Raw genomic sequence first — 19,077 nt, 5'->3', positions numbered from 1 at the left:
GACATTTCCATTAACCTACATTTCAATTTTCAAGAACGCTTGAGGTTTTGCAAAATATTGTGAATGGGAAATTTGTCTATAAAGAACATTAACAATTCAAGCAGGCAGGTTCATTCATTTGTCATCCATTCATTTATTTAACGCACTTTGGGGTCAGCTATGTGTCAAAACTAAGAATATGAAGACAAGAAAGGCCCCCTGCCTGCCCCCAAGCAGCACACAATCTCCCTTGGGACGACAGACCACTAACCATCACAGTACAGGGGCAGAAGGCTGAGAACCCCACCAAAGCACAAAGGAGAACAATAGAAGGGCCAGTAATTCAGGAGGGGTAGGAGGGCAGAGAAAGGAGGCACCTGAAAGGATTCCTAAAGGGTAGGACACTCAAGAGTGTCAACTGCAAATGCCAGTTGCCTTGGATGTGAGACCGGAAGTTATGTCTTTGGATTAAAAGCTGCATGAGGACAGAAATGATGCTCTCACCTCTTCCTTTCCAATTCATCCATGAGCGGACCCACCAGAGATAACTGAGGAACTCATCTCACTGCAAGACTTTAACTAAGTAGTTAACTTCCCACAGTGCTTGACTAGATAGTGTATAAACACACCATGCAGATTTGTTCTCACATCTCCTAAGAGCTTATAATTTATAATGTAAGACATAACAGTTGTTATTATTCTTAATCTTCAGAACTGAAATGTCACTGCTGTGTGACAGATTGGGAAACAAACTAATCATAAAAAGGCCATAAAAGCTAATAACTAAAGGAAATAAAAGTGCAAAAATAAATCAATGTGAAATTACAAATGATCAGAATTTTCAGTTGTTTATTATGATTTATTTTATTGAGCTAAGAAATCTATTAACCTTTTGATATGGGAAGATGGAATTTACTAACTGAGTTAGAGGAGCTCTACTTTCATTGTCATGCAGATGGATAATATTTACAACTTAAACATCACCCGCTTTCAAAATAATGCCAACACTTTGATAAGTTACTGAAATGCAACAGCAAAAACACCATCTACTGTTAATCTTCATACATACATGTGGCATTGGTCAGGACAAACAGATGAATGTGGCGCTTAAGCCAATGCGTGGAGCATTCAGACTGAACCTCCATTGTCTGTGAGATGATGGATCAGCCTCCTTCCACATTTTGGCTCGACACTACCTCTATTTTGAATAAGACACTCTATCTGCTGAGCCTACCATATTGGTCTGTCCACTGGCCGTGTTTTGTAGGGAATCAACTATTATGACTGATTCTTTAAAGTGCTTTTCCTTCTCATAACCCAACTTTAAGAGCTGTTCAGCCCATCCATCAACAGACATTTGAAAAGGGGCCATTATCTGGTCAGCACTGTGGTGCCAAACTCAGCTTCTTCAATTAGGAACACACTCTTGCCCGAGGGTATGACTGTGAGTCACAGAGAATATGAAGCTACAATATAAAAGGGCACAGACTTCTGCCACTGTTCATTCAGTGGTCAATAAGTGAACACAGTTCTGTATTAATATAATATAGGGAATATAATATGGAATACAATAAAAAAAAATTTGCACCCATTTTTAAGATAACACAGAAGATCCCAAAGGAATTCTATGTGGAAGTTGGTTTTAACCATGTCCCCAGGTAGGAGGTTTGTTCTTCTGTGCTCTGGGGTTATTCTGGTGGAACACTCTGGGAAGTGGTAATGTAGAGGAAAGAGCAAGAGAAGGAACCAGAACCAGAGAGAGCTGAGTTTAAATCCTTGCTCTTTCACATTCCCTGAAAGTCTGACTTTGACCAAATCACTTTATCTCAAGCCTTTGTATCTTCATCAGACAAGTAGTACTTGTTTATAGATCTTCATATTAAATAACTTTTCTTGGTGCTGGGAAAGATTGAAGGCAGGAGGAGAAGGGGACGACAGAGGATGAGATGGATGGATGGCATCACCAACTCAATGGATATGAGTTTGAGCAAGCTCTGGGGGATGGTGAAGGACAGGGAAGCCTGGTGTGATGCTATCCATGGGGTCACAAAAAGTCAGACACAACTGAGTGACTGAACAACAACAAAGCACAGCTGACAAAGCTGGGGGAGCTTTTAAAAATACACCATATCAGGTCATGTTCCTGCTTAATTCCTTTCAGTGGATACTTTTGCCCTTTGAATAAAACCCTACATGTTTCTATGTCAGGTTCTAAATTTTGGGGGGCACAGAACCCCTATGACAGTCTGGTAAAGCCTTGGGGGTCCTTCTCAGAATAATAGTTAACTAAAGTACATAGGATTACAGAGTAAATCACTCATATTGAAATAGCATTGACATTAATAAAAAGTTTATGCTACAGTAATATATATGTGCTTCTCTGTCAACATCAAATAACACAATAGGGTGGTAAGTTCTGTAACTACAGTTAATTTTACAGTGTGTGCTAAGTCGCTTGGGTTGTGGCCAACTCTTTACAACTCTATAGACTATACCCCACAAGGCTCCTCTGTCCATGCGATTCTCCAGGCAGGTATTCCTGGAGTGGGTTGCCATGCCCTTCTCCAGGGGATCTTCCTGACCCAAGGATGGAACCCTTGTCTCCTGTGGCTCCTGCACTGCAGGAAGGTTCTTTACTGCTGAGCCACTGGGGAAGCCCCAATGTTGCAACAGAGATGAACAAATAGCATTTTAGGATATCTGTAACAAATGTAATTGGATATGAAGATATTTGTGATTTCTAGTTGTGAAAGTCACAGGTACTCCAGCTACTCCTGTGGGTTGTTTTTCTTCCTTGCCTATATTCCTGATTGAAGGAAATTTTAAATTTCATTCAGATATGAGTAAAGATGAAAATTCATCTTTTCCCATCCAGCTTTGTGGACCCCTGGCTTCCACTCATGGATGCTGTGGAGACTGAGGAACACACAGGTGAGGAGCCAGAATTCTACCAATACTGGTTCGTGCCCTGCTCTCTGATCTCGTCTCCCATCACCATTCCTCTGCCGACCGCACTGCGGTCAACCAGCCACTTGCCTACTTGCTCTTCAAACACGATGAACTTTAGTCCTCCTCAGGCATCTGGTTTTGCTTTTCTACCTGGAACATCTGCCCTTGGATCATTGCATGATGTTCCTTTCCTGTTTTCTTTATCTCAGCTTGCATCACCTCCTCTGAGAGAGCTGCCCTGATCAAGCCCACCTAAGTAGCCACCTACCTGTGCTACCCTGCTGTATTTTTCTCATCGTAACATTATTATCTGAAACGATCACGTTCATTTACTTGCTCTTGTGTTTACTCTCTGTTTCCCTGCCCTAAAAAGCAAGCTCCGTGGGAGCAGGACCCTCATCTACACATTCAGCGCCACACTGCCAGCATCTAGAACAGGGTAGAGGAGGAAGTAGGCGTCTGATACTTCTTGGCTAAATGGAGGCAAAATTACTAAGGATTCCAGCAATGTTACTTCTCTTGTTGTTCATTCAGTATTTGAGGTACTAGGAGGATACAAAGAGATGAAAGACAAACTCCTGCCCTCAAGCAGTTCAAGGCCTAGTGGAGGTGGGAGGCAGCCAGCCATGTAGAAAGCTGGAGGGAGTTCCAGAGGAGGCTCCTCCACTCTGCTGTGCAACCATGGACAAACCTCTGGGAGGGCCTCATTTCCCCTAGTGCAGATGAGTGGTCTGGACAAACTGATCTCCGTAATTTCCTATGATCTACAGTTTATGATTGTTTAAGAGCTAACAGTGCAAGGGCGCAGATACGGCAGGTGAGGGGTTGTGACCCAAAGTGGAGGAAAGTCACAGAGGAGGACAAGATTTGGAAGGACTCTGATATCATCAGCCTCCAACAAACAATGAGGAGGGGGGATTCTCAGACTCTAGAACTCTGTGTTGAAAGACACTGTAAAGGCCACCCAGCATGACCACTAGGTAACGCTTTGGATAAGCCTATGAGGCTGTTTTTGGAGATGTAACATAATACCCTTGCGTTTAGATGGAACCCAGCGTGGCGGATAAGAGTATCAATGGTAGAATGGCACTGCTGGCTTCAAATCCCAGCTCTGCTGCTTACTAGCTATGTGAACTTAGGGCAAAGCACTTACCTTCTCTGTGTCTCAACTCCCTCCTCTGTAAAATGAAAACAACTACATGGGGTTATAGTCAAGACTAAATGAGGAAACGAATGTAATAGGTGTCACACACATTCAGTACATGCTACTTATGATTGTGTGGAATGGCTTTCTCCTGTGTCAAACTTATTATGTATCCCTCACCACCCGCCCCCCTCCCTGAAACCATTTTCCTCTTGTTCCATTATAACTGAGTTTTTACTAGCTAGAGACCGCATTATCCAATTTGGAGTTTCTGCAAACCAATATATAATTATATCTTACCTTTTCCTTGACATTCACATGAGTATTGAGTTCGGCCATCTTGCTTCTAGTGGAAGAAGCCCTACCAAGAAGGAAAAAAAAAGATTAACTTTTAAAATGGATTTCTCAATGTGTTCTTTTTATGCTCTCTTCCAATATAGTAAACAATTTCATTTTGCCATAATCATAAATACCAATTTAGAATATAAAAATACTTCCAAGCTAAGCACTTGTCTTAGACATGGTCTAAAAGCATGTTACAATAATTCCAGATGACAACGTAAAATCTTTTATTCATACTGTACTGACACAGAAAATGACAAAATCAGATGGGTATGCACCTAATCTGTGTTCTTTATTATGTAAAAGAATGGTGGTCAAAAAACAGTGAGAGAAGGAATAGTGTACCTATTTTAACTAAGCACTGTCATCATGCTCTCTACTGCTTCAATGTTTTTCAATCTCAATATAGCAAACACTGAGTCTTTCCCACATGTATGGAACTATACCAAAACACTCCAGGAAGAAACAGGAGAAATGGTTTCAGATTAAAACGTAAAACACACATAACAGTTTTAAAACTTGCATTTTCACTTATCAGTATGGAAATATCCCTCTGAATCTACACATATATACCTTTATCATATTTTTAATGACTATAAATTCATGATCTCTCGTCTCAGAGGCACTCTTAAAACTGCCCATAATCATTGTCTCCTAAAGTTCTTTAGGTTTTAAGCATTTGGTATCCAATCTTCTTTGAGAAGTGGCCCACTATGAGAAGATCTTTATTCTTAATATCTAGCTGTGGCATTACCTTCTCATCTGGTCTAAATCCTTTGCTATTATTAAAGAAGATAGACTGTAAGTCTTTTATAGTTTCAATCTCTTTCTGAAATTGAGCACAAATGACTTACAATGGACAAATAGATTGGTGTGGAAATTAGCAGCTAGATAGGCCAAGATACCAATATACTATCAATTTGCATGTTTTGTCAATCAAAATTTACTTTCTATTTGCTTTTTTTTTTTTAATTTTTCCTAAGTCTTTTATTTTTCCTAGAACCTGTATACAATTAACTCTAGCAGGGCAGTACTCAGTACTGTTTAAGCCTTACATTTTAGATTAACTACTTATTATAAATGTTTGCTTTTTTGTCAATCAAGAACCACTAAAGCTCTTTCTTATATTCTTTGACTTTCGCTACAAACAGTGTATCTAGGAGACTTCCCTAACGATCCAGTGGTTAAGACTTCATGCTTCCAGTGTAGTGGCCACAGGTTCAATCCTTGATTGGGGAACTAAGATCACACCAAAATAAATAAATAAGTGAAACAAAATAGCTTACCTCCAAGCTAGAAAAACCAAGAGTGTATCTAGATTTGATACATTTCAAGGTTAGCTTGCAAAAATTCTGATTTCTCCCCACCATTTTCTTTTAAGCTTAGGTCTTAAATAAAGCATAAATTCAGATCCATTACCTTCTGCTGAGCTTGGCAATACGTAACCTTAACTCTATCACCACTCAAATAAGAATCCATATACTATTATCTGTTATTAAATATTAATGTTAGAAACAGTAAAATTTTATTTTTACAAGCTTCCAAATGATACTGTCACTAACACACGAATTTGGGCACTGTGGTGGGGGAGACGCTGCATACTCAATCACCAGAGAGACAGCTCCTTTCCATATACTCTGTAAAGAGTGCCCATCTTACTGGATACACCTCCCATTTCACTAACTCTTCCAAATGATAAATCTTGTATCCTCTGCCTTGGCATAAGGGAGAAAGTAAATAATGCTAGCTGGCAAATAACGTCTGAATTTCATTCTCATATATTTTTGCCCCTGAGAGTAACTAGTAAAAGACAATAGGATTATTTTCTGATTATCCATAACAGTGAATAGAGATGCTATGTGAAGTATAAGGACAAATATCAGTTTTTTGGGGGTTTTAACAAGCCATAGATGTGAAACCTTTGATCAGTTACCACAGTGCCTGCAAGACGGTCGATAAGCATGATATCTGAAGACATTTGAATGGTTGATTTTCGAATTCAAATAGAGGTTCTGGCATTATGCAAACATACATGGCTTATGCATGGATTTTTCCACATGTGATAGTGTATGGATGTGTGAGAGAGAATGAGGATGGGGGAGGTAGTGAAAGAGACCCAGGCTGCAACAATGGAGTAAGGAAGGTTTAAAGGATACAGGAGGACTTGGGGCTGTTTGTCAGGATGGATCTGAGCCACACTTCCTCTCATTAGACTAGATTAGCTAAGTCTTCCAGACTCATCTACTCCTGCCATTAACGTGGTGTGAAATCTGATAGAAAAAGGGGTTTTGTTTTTGTTTTGCTTTGATGTCTACGATTTGAGTGTGCAGCGTTTTCTAAAGCTGGAGTGTTGTAATCTATGTAAGAATCAGGGAGGAATTCCACGGAGCACAGAAAATTTCTGAGATCTGAGTAACTGGCAGTATGGAATGGTGAGCTAGATTTATAGAAATAGACAATTTCCTTGGCAATTTCCTTTCTCATTGACCTCGGCATCTAAGTCAAAGAAGACTCTTCTTTGGTTGTGATGCCAGTAAGATTAATTACAATATTATTTGGTGGCAGGGTGGGGGTAATGCTGACTGTGAGGGTAGAATGGGGCTATTACAGGTTCCTCAGATGGGAAGATAAGATAAAAATAATTTGTAGGGAGCTGTTCTTTGTCTATTTTATGCTTTTTTTCTTTTTCCCCTTGCGTGAAGGGCTGCCTGTACAGGTGATCCCTTCCAGCTGGATTCTAATGGCCTCTGCATGCCAAGGCTCTCCACTGGTTGGTGTGTAACAGAGAGACTGCAAAATCAGCTACAGCTCCAGTTATGGAAACTAGAGGAAAGATTTCAAAATAAATAGAAAGTAAATCTGGTTTGCCTTAAAGAATTAAGAGTTTAAGTGGTTAGAATTAAGAGTTTAGATAGTTAAATTGGGTTTCATTAATAAAGACGAACAACGAGGACAAGGCTGATCTTCATTGTCAAAGGTCCTTGCTGAGTCCACACCTGGGCTTGGCGATAGCCTGCCCAGAATACTCTGAAGCACGCCTCGCCCTGGCACAGCATCATGTGTTCATTGCCTTTCCTCTGACCCCCTCGCTCCTCTGAAAATGAAATTGTGCTATGCTCCTGTTTTCTGGGATTCTGTTCTCTGTTATGAACTGTATCTGGACAGTCAAATCCCCTGAGTATGACTTGTTTAATTCGTATAGTTGTTAAGGAAATTTTCCTCTAAGAAACAATATATTGGCACCTCCTCCTAAATGACAGGTCCAGAGTTCAGCAACTTGAAACTCCATCCCTCAAAGTTGCAGATCCTTTGGGTTAACCTGAGAAACCTTGGATGCTGTGAATAAGAGACAGAAGTCTGGAGCCAACAGATCTATTTCTTCCCCTCTCACCACACTTGGTCACCACCCTTGATGGTCTATCAGTAACAAAGCTTGATCTCGGAGTTTTAAATCCAAAAGAAAGGTACAATGATCCCACACTCTGACTTCTTGGGAAAGAACCTGGTTTCTAATCCTGTTATCACTTAAAATTGCTCTTAGAACAGACCAATGACTGAGGCCTAACTATTCAAACCCACACATACACATCCCATGCATGTAACTAATCAATAGAAAATGAAGATAACCAGAAACACAAGTCCTGATCCTGCAACAACATTTTAACAGCTTAGGAATGTTTGAAAATTTTTTCCTGTAATTTTATACTTTGGCTTTCAATTTTACATATAGCCCAGAGAAAAATAAAGATCAAGGAAACTGTTGAAATTTTATTTATGCAATCTCAGATTAATATCTTACCTCAGTCTAGATGCATGTTCCATAGTCAAAAACTTATTAGGAAAGATATCAGTCCCCAAGGAAAGAATTTCACTGTTTATCACCAATATATCATCTATGTACTTCTCCAGTGTAAAATTAATAATGCACAACTATAGTTACCACCAATCACTTCATGTACAAAGTTATATCGAACTGAACTTACTTATGCAAAAATCTTACTTAATATGCATTAATGCTAGTCAGAAAATCTATTAGTTTGTAAAAAAGAGAAATATTCTTTATGAAAAATAAACCCGAAGAGTATAAATTCTGGAACATATGTTTGTTTCAGCATTTCTAATTAATACAATTCAGAGAAGACTAATATATACAACAACCTAAACAACTGAAAAAGATATTACATATATATTAATATATCTCATGTAATCATATAAATTATAAAAAGTTAAAGAGTGTAAGAAGGTGTTAGTTGCTCAGGCATGTCTTACTCTTCGTGACTGCATGGACTATAGCTCACCAGGCTCTTCTGTCCATGGAATTCTTCAGACGAGAATACTGGAGTGGGTAGCCAATTCTCCTCTCCAGGGTATCTCCTAACTCTGATCAAACCAGGATCTTCCGCATTGTAGGTGGATTCTTTACCATCTGAGCCACCAGGGAAGCCCAGTCTCTGTTTCGCTTGTTTCACTGTGTAGGCAGTAATAAAAGTTTCACTTTTGTTTCTCTGAAACCTATTACTACTCTTAGACTGACTTTCCTGTTTTCATGTATCCTATTACTTTTCTGGAATGGAATTTAGAGGCAGAGGAAAAACATAAGAAAAAAAAATTTTTAATAATCATTTTAACAATTTTTTCAAGGTCATTTATGCAAAGTCCTCCCATGATTTATAAAAACCTAATAGAGAATGTCAGTTGGTATGAGAGGGTGGAGGTCAGAAAAAAGAAACTTACTCATGTCATTTACTTGCAAAGCCAGATTTGAATGTGGGCTGGTCTGAACTGGAATGTCCTGTAAAATACTTCCTGGATTTCAAAGGCATGCTAAAGAAAAGGAATGTAAGCTGTCTCAATACTAATTTATGTCAATCGTGTGTTGAAATGATAATATTGGATGTGTTGAGTTAAATAAAACATTAAAATTTAACTCCACCCATTTCTTTTCACTTTTTTACTTTGTCTACTAGGAAAATTTACATGGCCCATGTGGCTTACATCTGCTAGAAGCTGGTGTCCTGGAGCAGTGGCTCTTCAAGTGGGCTTCCCAGAGGAGCAGCAGCAGCATCCGAGAATTTGTTAGAAATATAAATTCTCAGCCCTTTTCCAGAAGGGCTGGATCAGAAGCTCTGGGAGTGGGTACAGTGGTCAGTGCTCCAAACTGCCCTCCAGGGCATTCAGACCCACGGAGACTAAACTGAGATCCACTGCCTGGGAATATTAAGAATGGGCTCTTCTTTGATCCCAGTCACTACACACAACAAATAGACTCTCCAGAAGCCTAGACAGATAAACAGGGTGTGGGAGTTTAGAGGGTGGTTTCCTACCAATTACCTTGTTAGGGAATGGTCATTTCACCAACATACTAATTATAATAATAGCAATAAATATGGAGCACTAATATTGTGCCAGGCACTCTCCTTAGTGCTTGATATAAATTTATCCATTTAACCCTTGTGTGAAGTCTCTCAGTCGTGTCCGACTCTTTGCGACCCTGTGGACTGTAGCCCGCCAGGCTCCTCTGTCCATGGGATTCTCCAGGCAAGAATATTGGAGTGGGTTGCCATTTCCTTCTCCAGGGGATCTTCCCAACCCAGGGATCGAACCTGGGTCTCCTGCATTGCAGGCAGATGCTTTATCCTCTGAGCCACCAGGGAAGCTTACTTAACCTTTATGCCCCTATAAAATAGAAACTAATTATGCCCATTTCATACACATGAATGCTGAGCAACAGAGGTTCCGTGACTAACCCAGAGTCCATGGTAAGTGACAGGGCCAGGACTCAGGCACAGGCATTGTGACTCTGAAGCCCAGAGCCGCTGTGCTGGAAACACTTCAAAACCATCACAAACAAGTCATGGAGTGCATTAGACATGAACTGCAGGAAGAACTCTGCAAGGAGAATAAAACCAGTCCCAGCCACTGCCTTTTCCAGTCAGGCAGGGATGTGATGTATGCCTTGTATTATACATTCACAGGGCACACAGACTGCAGAGCAAACCACTGAACTCACACGGGAATGGGCGGGAACGTACCTATTACAAAGAGATGGCTGTTTTCCTGCGGCTTCTGCCTCTGATGAGAGTGTTAGAAGCTGCATTTAGTGGGCCCTTGGCCAACAAGCTGCTTCCCTGATTCTATGATGTTGCCCAGAGGCGCCACGACATTCCAGGGTCTAATGTTTAACTACTACATCTTTCTAAATTAAAGTAATTAAAGTGTCTCTGTAGCCAATTTTTGTACAGCCTTGACAGTGTTGTGATCACATAGATCCTGAGACGTCATCTCGTGGCTGCCTCAGAGAGGAAGAATCGGGACTGATCTTGTGGTGCTAAGTGCTAGGTCATTTCAGTCGTGTGTCTCTGTGTGATCCTGTGGACTGTAGCCCACCAGGCTCCTCTGTCCATGAGATTCTCCAGGCAAGAATACTGCAGTGGGTTGCCATGCCCTCCTCCAGGGGATCTTTCCCACCCAGGGATTGAACAGGAGTCTCATGTCTCCAGCATTAGCAGGTGGGCTGTTTTATCACTAGCACCACTTGGGAAGCCCTGATCTTGTGGGGAGGAAATCAATTATGTGACGTGACTGGAAAAGTAGCAGAAAGCCTCTGTCAAAACAGAGCGCCCCATGATCTCCCAGAGTGCCAACGCCTAGGTTGAGAAAATCTCTTAAGAGATGTCTACATTCTTACTTAGTTTATGGCATGCTATCATCTCCTGAAGAAAGGGTGACTTCATATGTTATTTTATTTCATTCTCTACTGCCATCATTTGGCCCTTTGCAGAGAGTGGTGCTCTGACAGAATGAGAGACAGGACAAGTGAGTTTTGATAGAGATCTAGGGAGAAGCTGCAAATTTATCTATAGGGCCACCATTCGTCCTGGTGGAACATCTGAGCAGAGGTTCTAGGTTGTCAGAGTATAGCATTAGGGCCTCAGGTCTCCAGCTGCAGAAAAAGAGGATGGAGTTCTAGAGGAGGAAAAGTAATTTCCCTCTTACCCTTTGAGTTCTTAGTTGGGGCCCCTGTAATAAAAGATTAATAGGAGAAACAAACACATGCTTATTAACATGTATATCTCATGGTATCGCTCAGTTGTGTTTGACTCTTTGCGACCCCATGACTGTAGCCTGCCAGGTTCCTCTGTCCATGGGGTTTTCCAGGCAGGAATAATGGAGTGGGTAGCCATTCCCTTCCCCAGGGATCGAACCCACGTCTCTTGCATTGCAGGCAGTCTCTTTACCATCTGAGCCACGAGGGAAACCCCATGTCTCATGGACACATGGAAGATGGTCAGGAGAAAACGAAGAATTCTCCCCCCAGGGTAGCCTAGAATTCAGGATAAATACCATCTTAACAGGGAAAGCAGAGGGGGTACAAGCCTCTGAGGGGACAGTAAATGATTTTTAGAAAAGACAAACAGGTCCTTAAAAGAGCACATGGGAGCTATGATAGCTTGTGACAAAGTCTGCTGAGTGTGGTGTCAAATCTAGTTTCCTCTTCTGTGATAAGAGTCAACACACCCCCTGGGAGTTTCACCAACCAGGGAGGGAATTTATGGCAACTGAGTTCTTGGACGATCTATCTTTAAGCAGAAAAGCAGAATTCAAAGAAAGTCTCTTCCTGTAGTTGCTGTATTTCAGTGCCCATAGCTCACCAAATACACCAAAGCATCATATTTGGGGGTACTATGCTCTGAACTCCCACAGCCATGTTTTGGGATGGCATCTTCTCTAACCTTCAGAGCACGGGACCTCTGTGGCACTTTTCAGCTCATAGGTACTCAAGTCTGTAAGGGCCCTCGGGGTGATGGGAGCAGTGAGCAGCCAGAGCAGCTGAAAGCTGAAAATTTACCTTTGAAAAAAAAAAAAAAAAGACATGGGTGCTGTCTCCCATATATTTGGCTATTTCTCTGCAAAGATCATCTTTAAACTGGCCAAGAACTAACTGTCCAGTTGCCTAAGCACAGTCAAGGGGACTGACATGCTAGCTAGCTCAAGAGGGAAACTGCTCCCTCTATAAAACTGGAACCTTGTCTAAATGTAACAACATACAGGTTTTCCATTGCTCAACTTTTCCATTGCTTAATCTCTCTTCCGTTTTGTGCTCTCTTTCCTTTCACTCCCACCTTTGCTGTTCCTTATCTGGTCTTGTACTTACTGAGGTCTCTCATATTCCAAGTACTTCAGCCACTTTTGTGGTTTAATTCCCACAGTTTAATAAAGGTTCTTGTGCAGTGCCTTGCTCCTTGGAGGAAAGTTGCTTTAATTATTAGGAATGAGGACAATGAAACAGGGAACGGTGACTGAAATATGACTTTCATATGAAGACTCCTAATGTACACTTTTTTTGTGTAATTTGAAGGGGGGGAAAAGATCTCAAGGTTGCATTTTTATTCAAAGACACTTCAGCGGACTAAACCCACTAGAACAGCTTCACGGAAAAGCATTTTAAGGGCAAATGTCAGGGGAAAAAAAATTCACATTTAAAAGCCCAGTCTCTGCCTCTTTTGAAAAGCAGGGTTAGCCTTTGGTTTAGAAATGTCACTGCCTACTAAGTTCTTTGTAGGGGGAAGAAAGAAAATTGAATGTTTTCTTTAAACAGGTCATTAACAGTCAATACTTATTTGAAAAATCCTGCTTCTAGAGGCAGATAAAAGCTTCCAATCACTTGAGCACATCCAGAGCAAGATGGGCTGATGCAAGTTTCAGACCTTTCTGAGAGAATGTCTTGACTCTACAGCCCCGGGTGCTTATAGAGGAGGCAGAGTCATCTGGATTGTACGCCCTTGTACATGCTGCACACAGAGTGGTCTGGGAGAGCACAAAGCAGACTTGATGGCGAGCCCAGCTTTGCATTTTCCATTTTAGTACCGGCAAATGCGTATGAATGAAGATTAACCATTTTTGCATAAAGTGCCAAACCACCTCCTCACTCACTGCAGCAGAATGCAAATAGGAGCAAAAGAGCAAAGGACAGCTAAAATAAATGCGTAGATCTCAGGCCCCTGAGAGCACAGGGGGAGGGTGCATGGCAAGCTCTATTAGCATTCATCTGTGGCCTGATTTTTCTATTTAATTTGAAATTATTTCATTGCATAGGTCTCTGACAGCTCGAGAATATAAATAAATGCCTTTTTCTAAAAGTGACCCAATGCTGGCTCCTGGAAGACTCTGCTTCTGATTGCTGGGCTTTCAAGCAAACATGTGTTTCCATAGAGATGTGGGTGAGCAGGGCCCAGTGCAAGTACCCACTTGTATCAGCAATTCAATTATGCTGCGTTCTTTCAAGATGCGATGATGTCAGCTCAAGTCTTTACAACAGGCCCATCCTCAGAGATGCCTTGGGAAAGGTGAAGTGGCCGGCGTTTTGAGGTTCGGAAGAATAAATCCATTCTCTCCAAGCATGCTATAATAAGCTGTCTGCCCACAGATCACACCGCCTTGCCCACCACCCCTCTACTGCCCACGGAACATATCCCAAACCCCAGAAGCATTCAGACAAAAGATCAAGCACAGTTCTCCTTACACCCCTGAGCACCAAAGCACCTCACACCAACTCCCCAAATGTTGAAAAGGAAATAACACACCTTCTCTTTCTTTTTTTTCCCTTTCCCCCAGCTCTTTACCCAGCTATGGCAATTCCTACACCAAGTTTTTTCTTAATATCTGACAAACATTTACTAAACACCTACAACATGCTGGGCTCTATGGAGAATGCTGGCAATAGTCACAAAATAACACTTATGGAACTCTTCCCGTATACTCCAGGTGGCTCAGACTGTAAAGAATCCAGGTTTGATCCCTGGGTCGGGAAGATTCCCTGGAGAAAGGAATGGCTATCCACTCCAGTATTTCTTGCCTGGAGAATTCCGTGGACAGAATAGCCTGGTGGGTTACAGAGTTGGACATGACGTAGCAACTAACACACACACACACACTTTCCTGTATACCCAAGTATGAACTTGGGCACTTCCCAAGTATAAACTCATTTAATTCTCATAAAGACCCTGTGGAGTATGTTAACCTTCATTTTATAGAGAAAGAAATGTGAGCACACAATGGTGAACTCCTTAAGTCACACTGCAGGCAAGTGCCTGAGCTGGGATCTGAACTCGGACCTCCTGACTCCAGGAGTTCTGTTCAGTTCATTTCAATCACTCAGTCGTGTCCAACTCTTTGTGACCCCATGAACCGCAGCACCCCAGGCCTCCCTGTCCATCGCCAACTGCCGGAGTCTACCCAAACCCATGTCCATTGAGTCGGTGATGCCATCCAACCATCTCATCCTCTGTCGTCCCCTTCTCCTCCTGCCCTCAATCATTCCCAGCATCAGGGTCTTTTCAAATGAGTTAGCTCTTCGCATCAGGTGGCCAAAGTATTGGAGTTTCGGTTTCAGCATCAGTCCTTCCAATGAACACCCAGGACTGATCTGCTTTAGGATGGACTGGTTGGATCTCCTTGCAGTCCAAGGGACTCTCAAGAGTCTTCTCCAACACCACAGTTCAAAAGCATCAATTCTTCAGCACTCAGCTTTCTTGATAGTCCAACTCTCACATCCATACATGACCACTGGAAAAACCATAGCCTTGACTAGACGGACCACTGTGGACAAAGTAACATCTCTGCTTTTTAATATGCTGTCTATGTTGGTTATAACTTTCCTTCCAAGGAGCAAGCGTCTTTTAATTTCATGGCTGCAATCACCATCTGCAGCGATTCTGGAGCCCCAAAAAAATACCTGCCCCCAAAGAAGCTTAAACCATGTAACGGAGATAGATATACAAGCGAAAATACAGAAAAGAGGAGCTGGGGGAGGAAAGCAGCATCAGGAAATTAGACCTGGAAGTGACCTGGCTAAAGGTTTGGGGCAGAGCACCACTGGGGTCGTGATCAACCCAGCTGGCCAGTCTCATCAGAGGGTTAGGGGCAGACTTGCAGGGAGGGTGGGCTGGAAGTCGGCTTGTTTTTACAGCAAATCTTGAAGGAAAACACTGATACCCATCTCCAAAGAAAACACGTGCTGTGGTTCTGCACTATAGCTCTGGCCTGGCAAAGAAAAGTACTAACAAAACCTGGCAAACAAAGCTCTACCTTCACCGCCAGTTCAGGGAAGCAGTCTCATTTGTCACGGAATAAACATCTGGTAAAGAAAGCCACCATCTCTCCAGAGCGTATTCTGGTTTCAAAAATCTTTCTTCTAAGGAACTCACAATATTCCTGCTTCATTAAGTCAGCACCCTCCTAGTAAACACTGAACGGTTTTCTCAAAGTAGCGGAGAAAGTCAGGTCCCTCCTACTTCCTTGAAACGTTTGCCCCTGGCACCGACTGAATCAAAACGGGCTATGATAGCATCTGCTGGGAGAGAAATGCTAGGGAACTGAGGCAGAAGAGAACTAGAGGCAGCCGGACCCTCTCAAGCCTCCTTCCCCAACCCAGTACCATTGCTCCTAAGCCTCTCTCACAAAATCCACCTCGACTCACTTGGTAAAGTGTCCAAATCAGGGCTTCCCATGCACAGCTTGGCTGCCTTTCTCAACAGACAGATAAGCCTTTCCCCTGAACTGACCACCTTTATCAACTTGCTTTTACTGCGTCCAGTCATCTTCAAAGTGTGACTCAGGTGGAGTCACAGACTGGAGTAGGTAGCAGGATCCTGAGTGTGGTGGCTGGGTAACCAGGGGTGGGATGGTGGCTGAGGACACCTGAGGCTTGGAGGGACTCACCTTCTGCAAAAATGCTTCTTTCCTTTATGTGAAATTGCCCCGTGCCCTGGGTTTCAGGCCTCTGTTAGCGAATGCTCAGTTTTTTCGTTCTTCTCCACTTGGGGAAGGCAGAGCTGTAAGACTGAAGTTGCAACTTTTACACCGACTGCCCCAGGGACTCAGAGACAGTGCGGGTGGGACCGCAGTCATCCTTCCAAAGGTCAGTTTCTGAGAATGTGAGTCAGTTGAGGGCTTCTAATCTTCCCGTGACACCAGGACAGGCAGGTCAATCAATCAGCAAACATTCCTCGCCCTGCACCTCCTCCCTGTTCTAAAACCTGTTCCTGGCTCCAGACTTAACTGGAGGCAACTGCCAGCTAATCTTACACCCAATGAATAAGGTACTACTGTGTCCAGGGGTATACACATTTTATTTGGGCTGATGCTGTCACCCAGAGGAATGAAGTTTTCAAAGTGGATTTTACCAATGAAAAGCCAGTGTAAGGAGCTTGGGGGCGGGGATAACCGTTAGAACTCAGAAGAGAGAAGACTTTCTTGCCTGTCAGGCCTGTGCCACCTACAGACACCTTAGTCTCATATATGTTTGTTTGTTGGTTTGATATTTTTTAAAAAAGAACGAAAGAAAAATCACTCATAAATTCAACACATTCTGAGAAAGGCACTATTTCTCTTTAGCTTCAGGCCTCTCTTGGTCCCCATCATCTGGCTAACCACTCCCAGGCAGTCAGCCAGCCCGGTGGCAGGGGTGTCTGCATTAATTATGGTGCCACAGTCACCAGACACACAGGATCTTTGGTGTCTGTCGTTCAGTCGCTCAGTTGTGTCCCACTCTTCACGACCCCATGAGGTATAGCACACCAGGCTTCCCTGTCCTTTACCATCCCCAGGAATTTGCTCAAACTCATGTCCATTGAGTCAATGATGCCATTCAACCATCTCATTCTCTGTCGTCCCCCTTCTCCTCCTGCCTTTAATCTTTCCCAGCATCTGGGTCTTTTCCAATGAGTCAGCTCTTCGAATCAGGTGGTCAAAGCATTGGAGCTTCAGCTTCAGCATCAGTTCTTCTAATGGATATTCAGGGTTGATTTCCTTTAGGATTGACTGATTTGATCTCCCCTTGCTGTCCAGGGGATTCCCAAGAGTCTTCTTCAGCATCACAGTTTGAAAGCATCAATTCTTTGGTGCTCAGCCTTATTTAATGACTACTGGAAAAACCATAGCTTTGATTATACAGACCTTTATTGGCAAAGTGAGGTCTCTGCTTTTTAATATGCTGTCTAGGTTTGTCATAGCTTTTCCTCCAAGGAGTAAGCATCTTTTAATTTCATGGTGGCAGTGACTGTCCACAGTGATTTTGGAGCCAAAGAAAATACAGTTTATCACTGTTTCCATTTTCCCCATCTATTTGCCACAGAATCGGGGTCCCCTAAATGATCACAAAGAAGAAACACTGCCCATTTTCTGCTATTCAGATTCTTCCTTATCTTCTTATGATAGAAAATAAGTAACTGCAATTAACCAAGTTTGAATCTCAACTCTGCCTCTTGCTAGTTTGGGGACCTAGGTAATTTACTCAACCTCTCTACACCTTCATTTCCTCATAGGTAAACTGAAGCTATTTATAGTAACTACCTCAGAGTGTAGTAATGAAGATGAAATGAGTTCATATTTTTCAAGTGATTAAAACAGTGCTTGGGGCACATTACGTGCTATAAGATAAATCTAAACACTTAAATAATCTCATCAATTCCTCCAAAGCATGTGTGGTTGCTTTCCTCCATCTTCACTTTGCAGGTGAAAAACTACACCATAAAAGGCTATTGTCATGCATCTGGCCAGTGATGGAGCTGGTCCTTGAACCACAGTCTTCTGACCACAAGTTGCCCTCATGTAGATACACCCTTCCCTCGCCGTGGATGCTGCCACTTTAAATGAGGCAAAGGGCAATTCCAGGGAGCTGTGGGTGGCAGCACAAGGCTGAGGCCTGACTGCAGCATCTTGAGAAACTCCAAGGGCTCGGTGTCCACAGAGCCATTTGTTTATCATGTTCTTAAAATTTCAGCACAAGCAAAAGTAAATCCAAGACTATAACACCCCTTCCTTGTAGAATGACTTAGAAACCCACGCCAGATCATACTTTCCTGCCTTGTGGCTGGCAGGTGTGGTCAGTGCTCTAGTGACCAAGTTCACCTCCAAGGTACTTTTCTGCAGAGGGCAATGAGCAACTATAACACGGAAAGGACAAGGTTCAAATAAAGCCTTAGAGGTAATAACAGAACAGCCTAAAAATTATGAAATCTCCTTTGATACGTGCTGATTTTAGGTAATTGTATCAAGATGGATAAAAGACATAATTAACATAATTTTAATGTCCTTGAATTTATTCTAATGCAATCACAGATAATAAAACTCATTTTGACTGATAGGTTCAAAATTCTAGACATCATATTCACTGCCTTAGCAAATTTTATTTCAATTTCTAGCTATAATAAAAAATAAAAATTTGCCAACTGAAATATATGTTGTTTTGGGACAATAAGTACTTTTAAAAATGAATTACAGAAAGAATCCCTTCCTTTTAAAAAGCCTGTCTCTGACCAATTCAACTTCTCCTTTCTCTTTTCCAAAGTACTTAGGAGAGTGTCCTGACTTTTGAAATGTTCAATAAAGACATGTGGAAAAAGAGGAATAAATGTCTTCTCACTTTTATTTTTCCTTTCTTGGTTGCAATGATTCATTCCCCAGGTTTCAACATCAAGTATTGGGGAATCACTTAAAACAAACATTGTCACCATTAAAACAAGGAGTGTCAAATGCCACTCTAGCCACCTCACTTACACACCCTCCAATCCACTCCTTCTCCTTCTCCCCACTTATCTCCAACCCAGCAGTGTTCTAGTCAGTCATGGACACTGAAGCCCTCTATATCTTCCCATATTGGA

The 19,077-nt window shown here is 42.1% G+C and overlaps 1 protein-coding gene and 1 non-coding gene across 14 annotated transcripts in view; both read right to left on the bottom strand.

The window, feature by feature from the left end:
- The window catches only part of SPATS2L (spermatogenesis associated serine rich 2 like), a 184,327-nt gene that overhangs the window by 91,355 nt on the left and 73,895 nt on the right, over nucleotides 1–19,077 (bottom strand). For 11 of the 13 annotated variants that reach the window (XM_069577950.1, XM_069577956.1, XM_069577951.1 and 8 more), the window contains one exon: nucleotides 4,373–4,433. In XM_069577950.1, coding sequence (XP_069434051.1) covers nucleotides 4,373–4,411 — 39 coding nt within the window. In that variant the 5' untranslated portion in view covers nucleotides 4,412–4,433. Of the gene's footprint in view, nucleotides 1–4,372; nucleotides 4,434–8,712; nucleotides 9,990–19,077 lie in introns of those variants that run through there. The other 2 variants (XM_069577947.1, XM_069577953.1) reach the window with 2 other exon arrangements.
- On the bottom strand, nucleotides 9,997–10,068 carry TRNAC-GCA (transfer RNA cysteine (anticodon GCA)). Its single transcript has one exon. It is a non-coding gene; the product is annotated as a tRNA-Cys (tRNA).

Source organism: Ovis canadensis, chromosome 2 (genome assembly GCF_042477335.2).
Source record: "Ovis canadensis isolate MfBH-ARS-UI-01 breed Bighorn chromosome 2, ARS-UI_OviCan_v2, whole genome shotgun sequence".
NCBI classification, from domain to species: domain Eukaryota; kingdom Metazoa; phylum Chordata; class Mammalia; order Artiodactyla; family Bovidae; genus Ovis; species Ovis canadensis.
The sequence above is the reverse complement of the archived record's forward strand: the minus strand, read 5'-3'. Positions and strand labels throughout refer to the sequence as shown.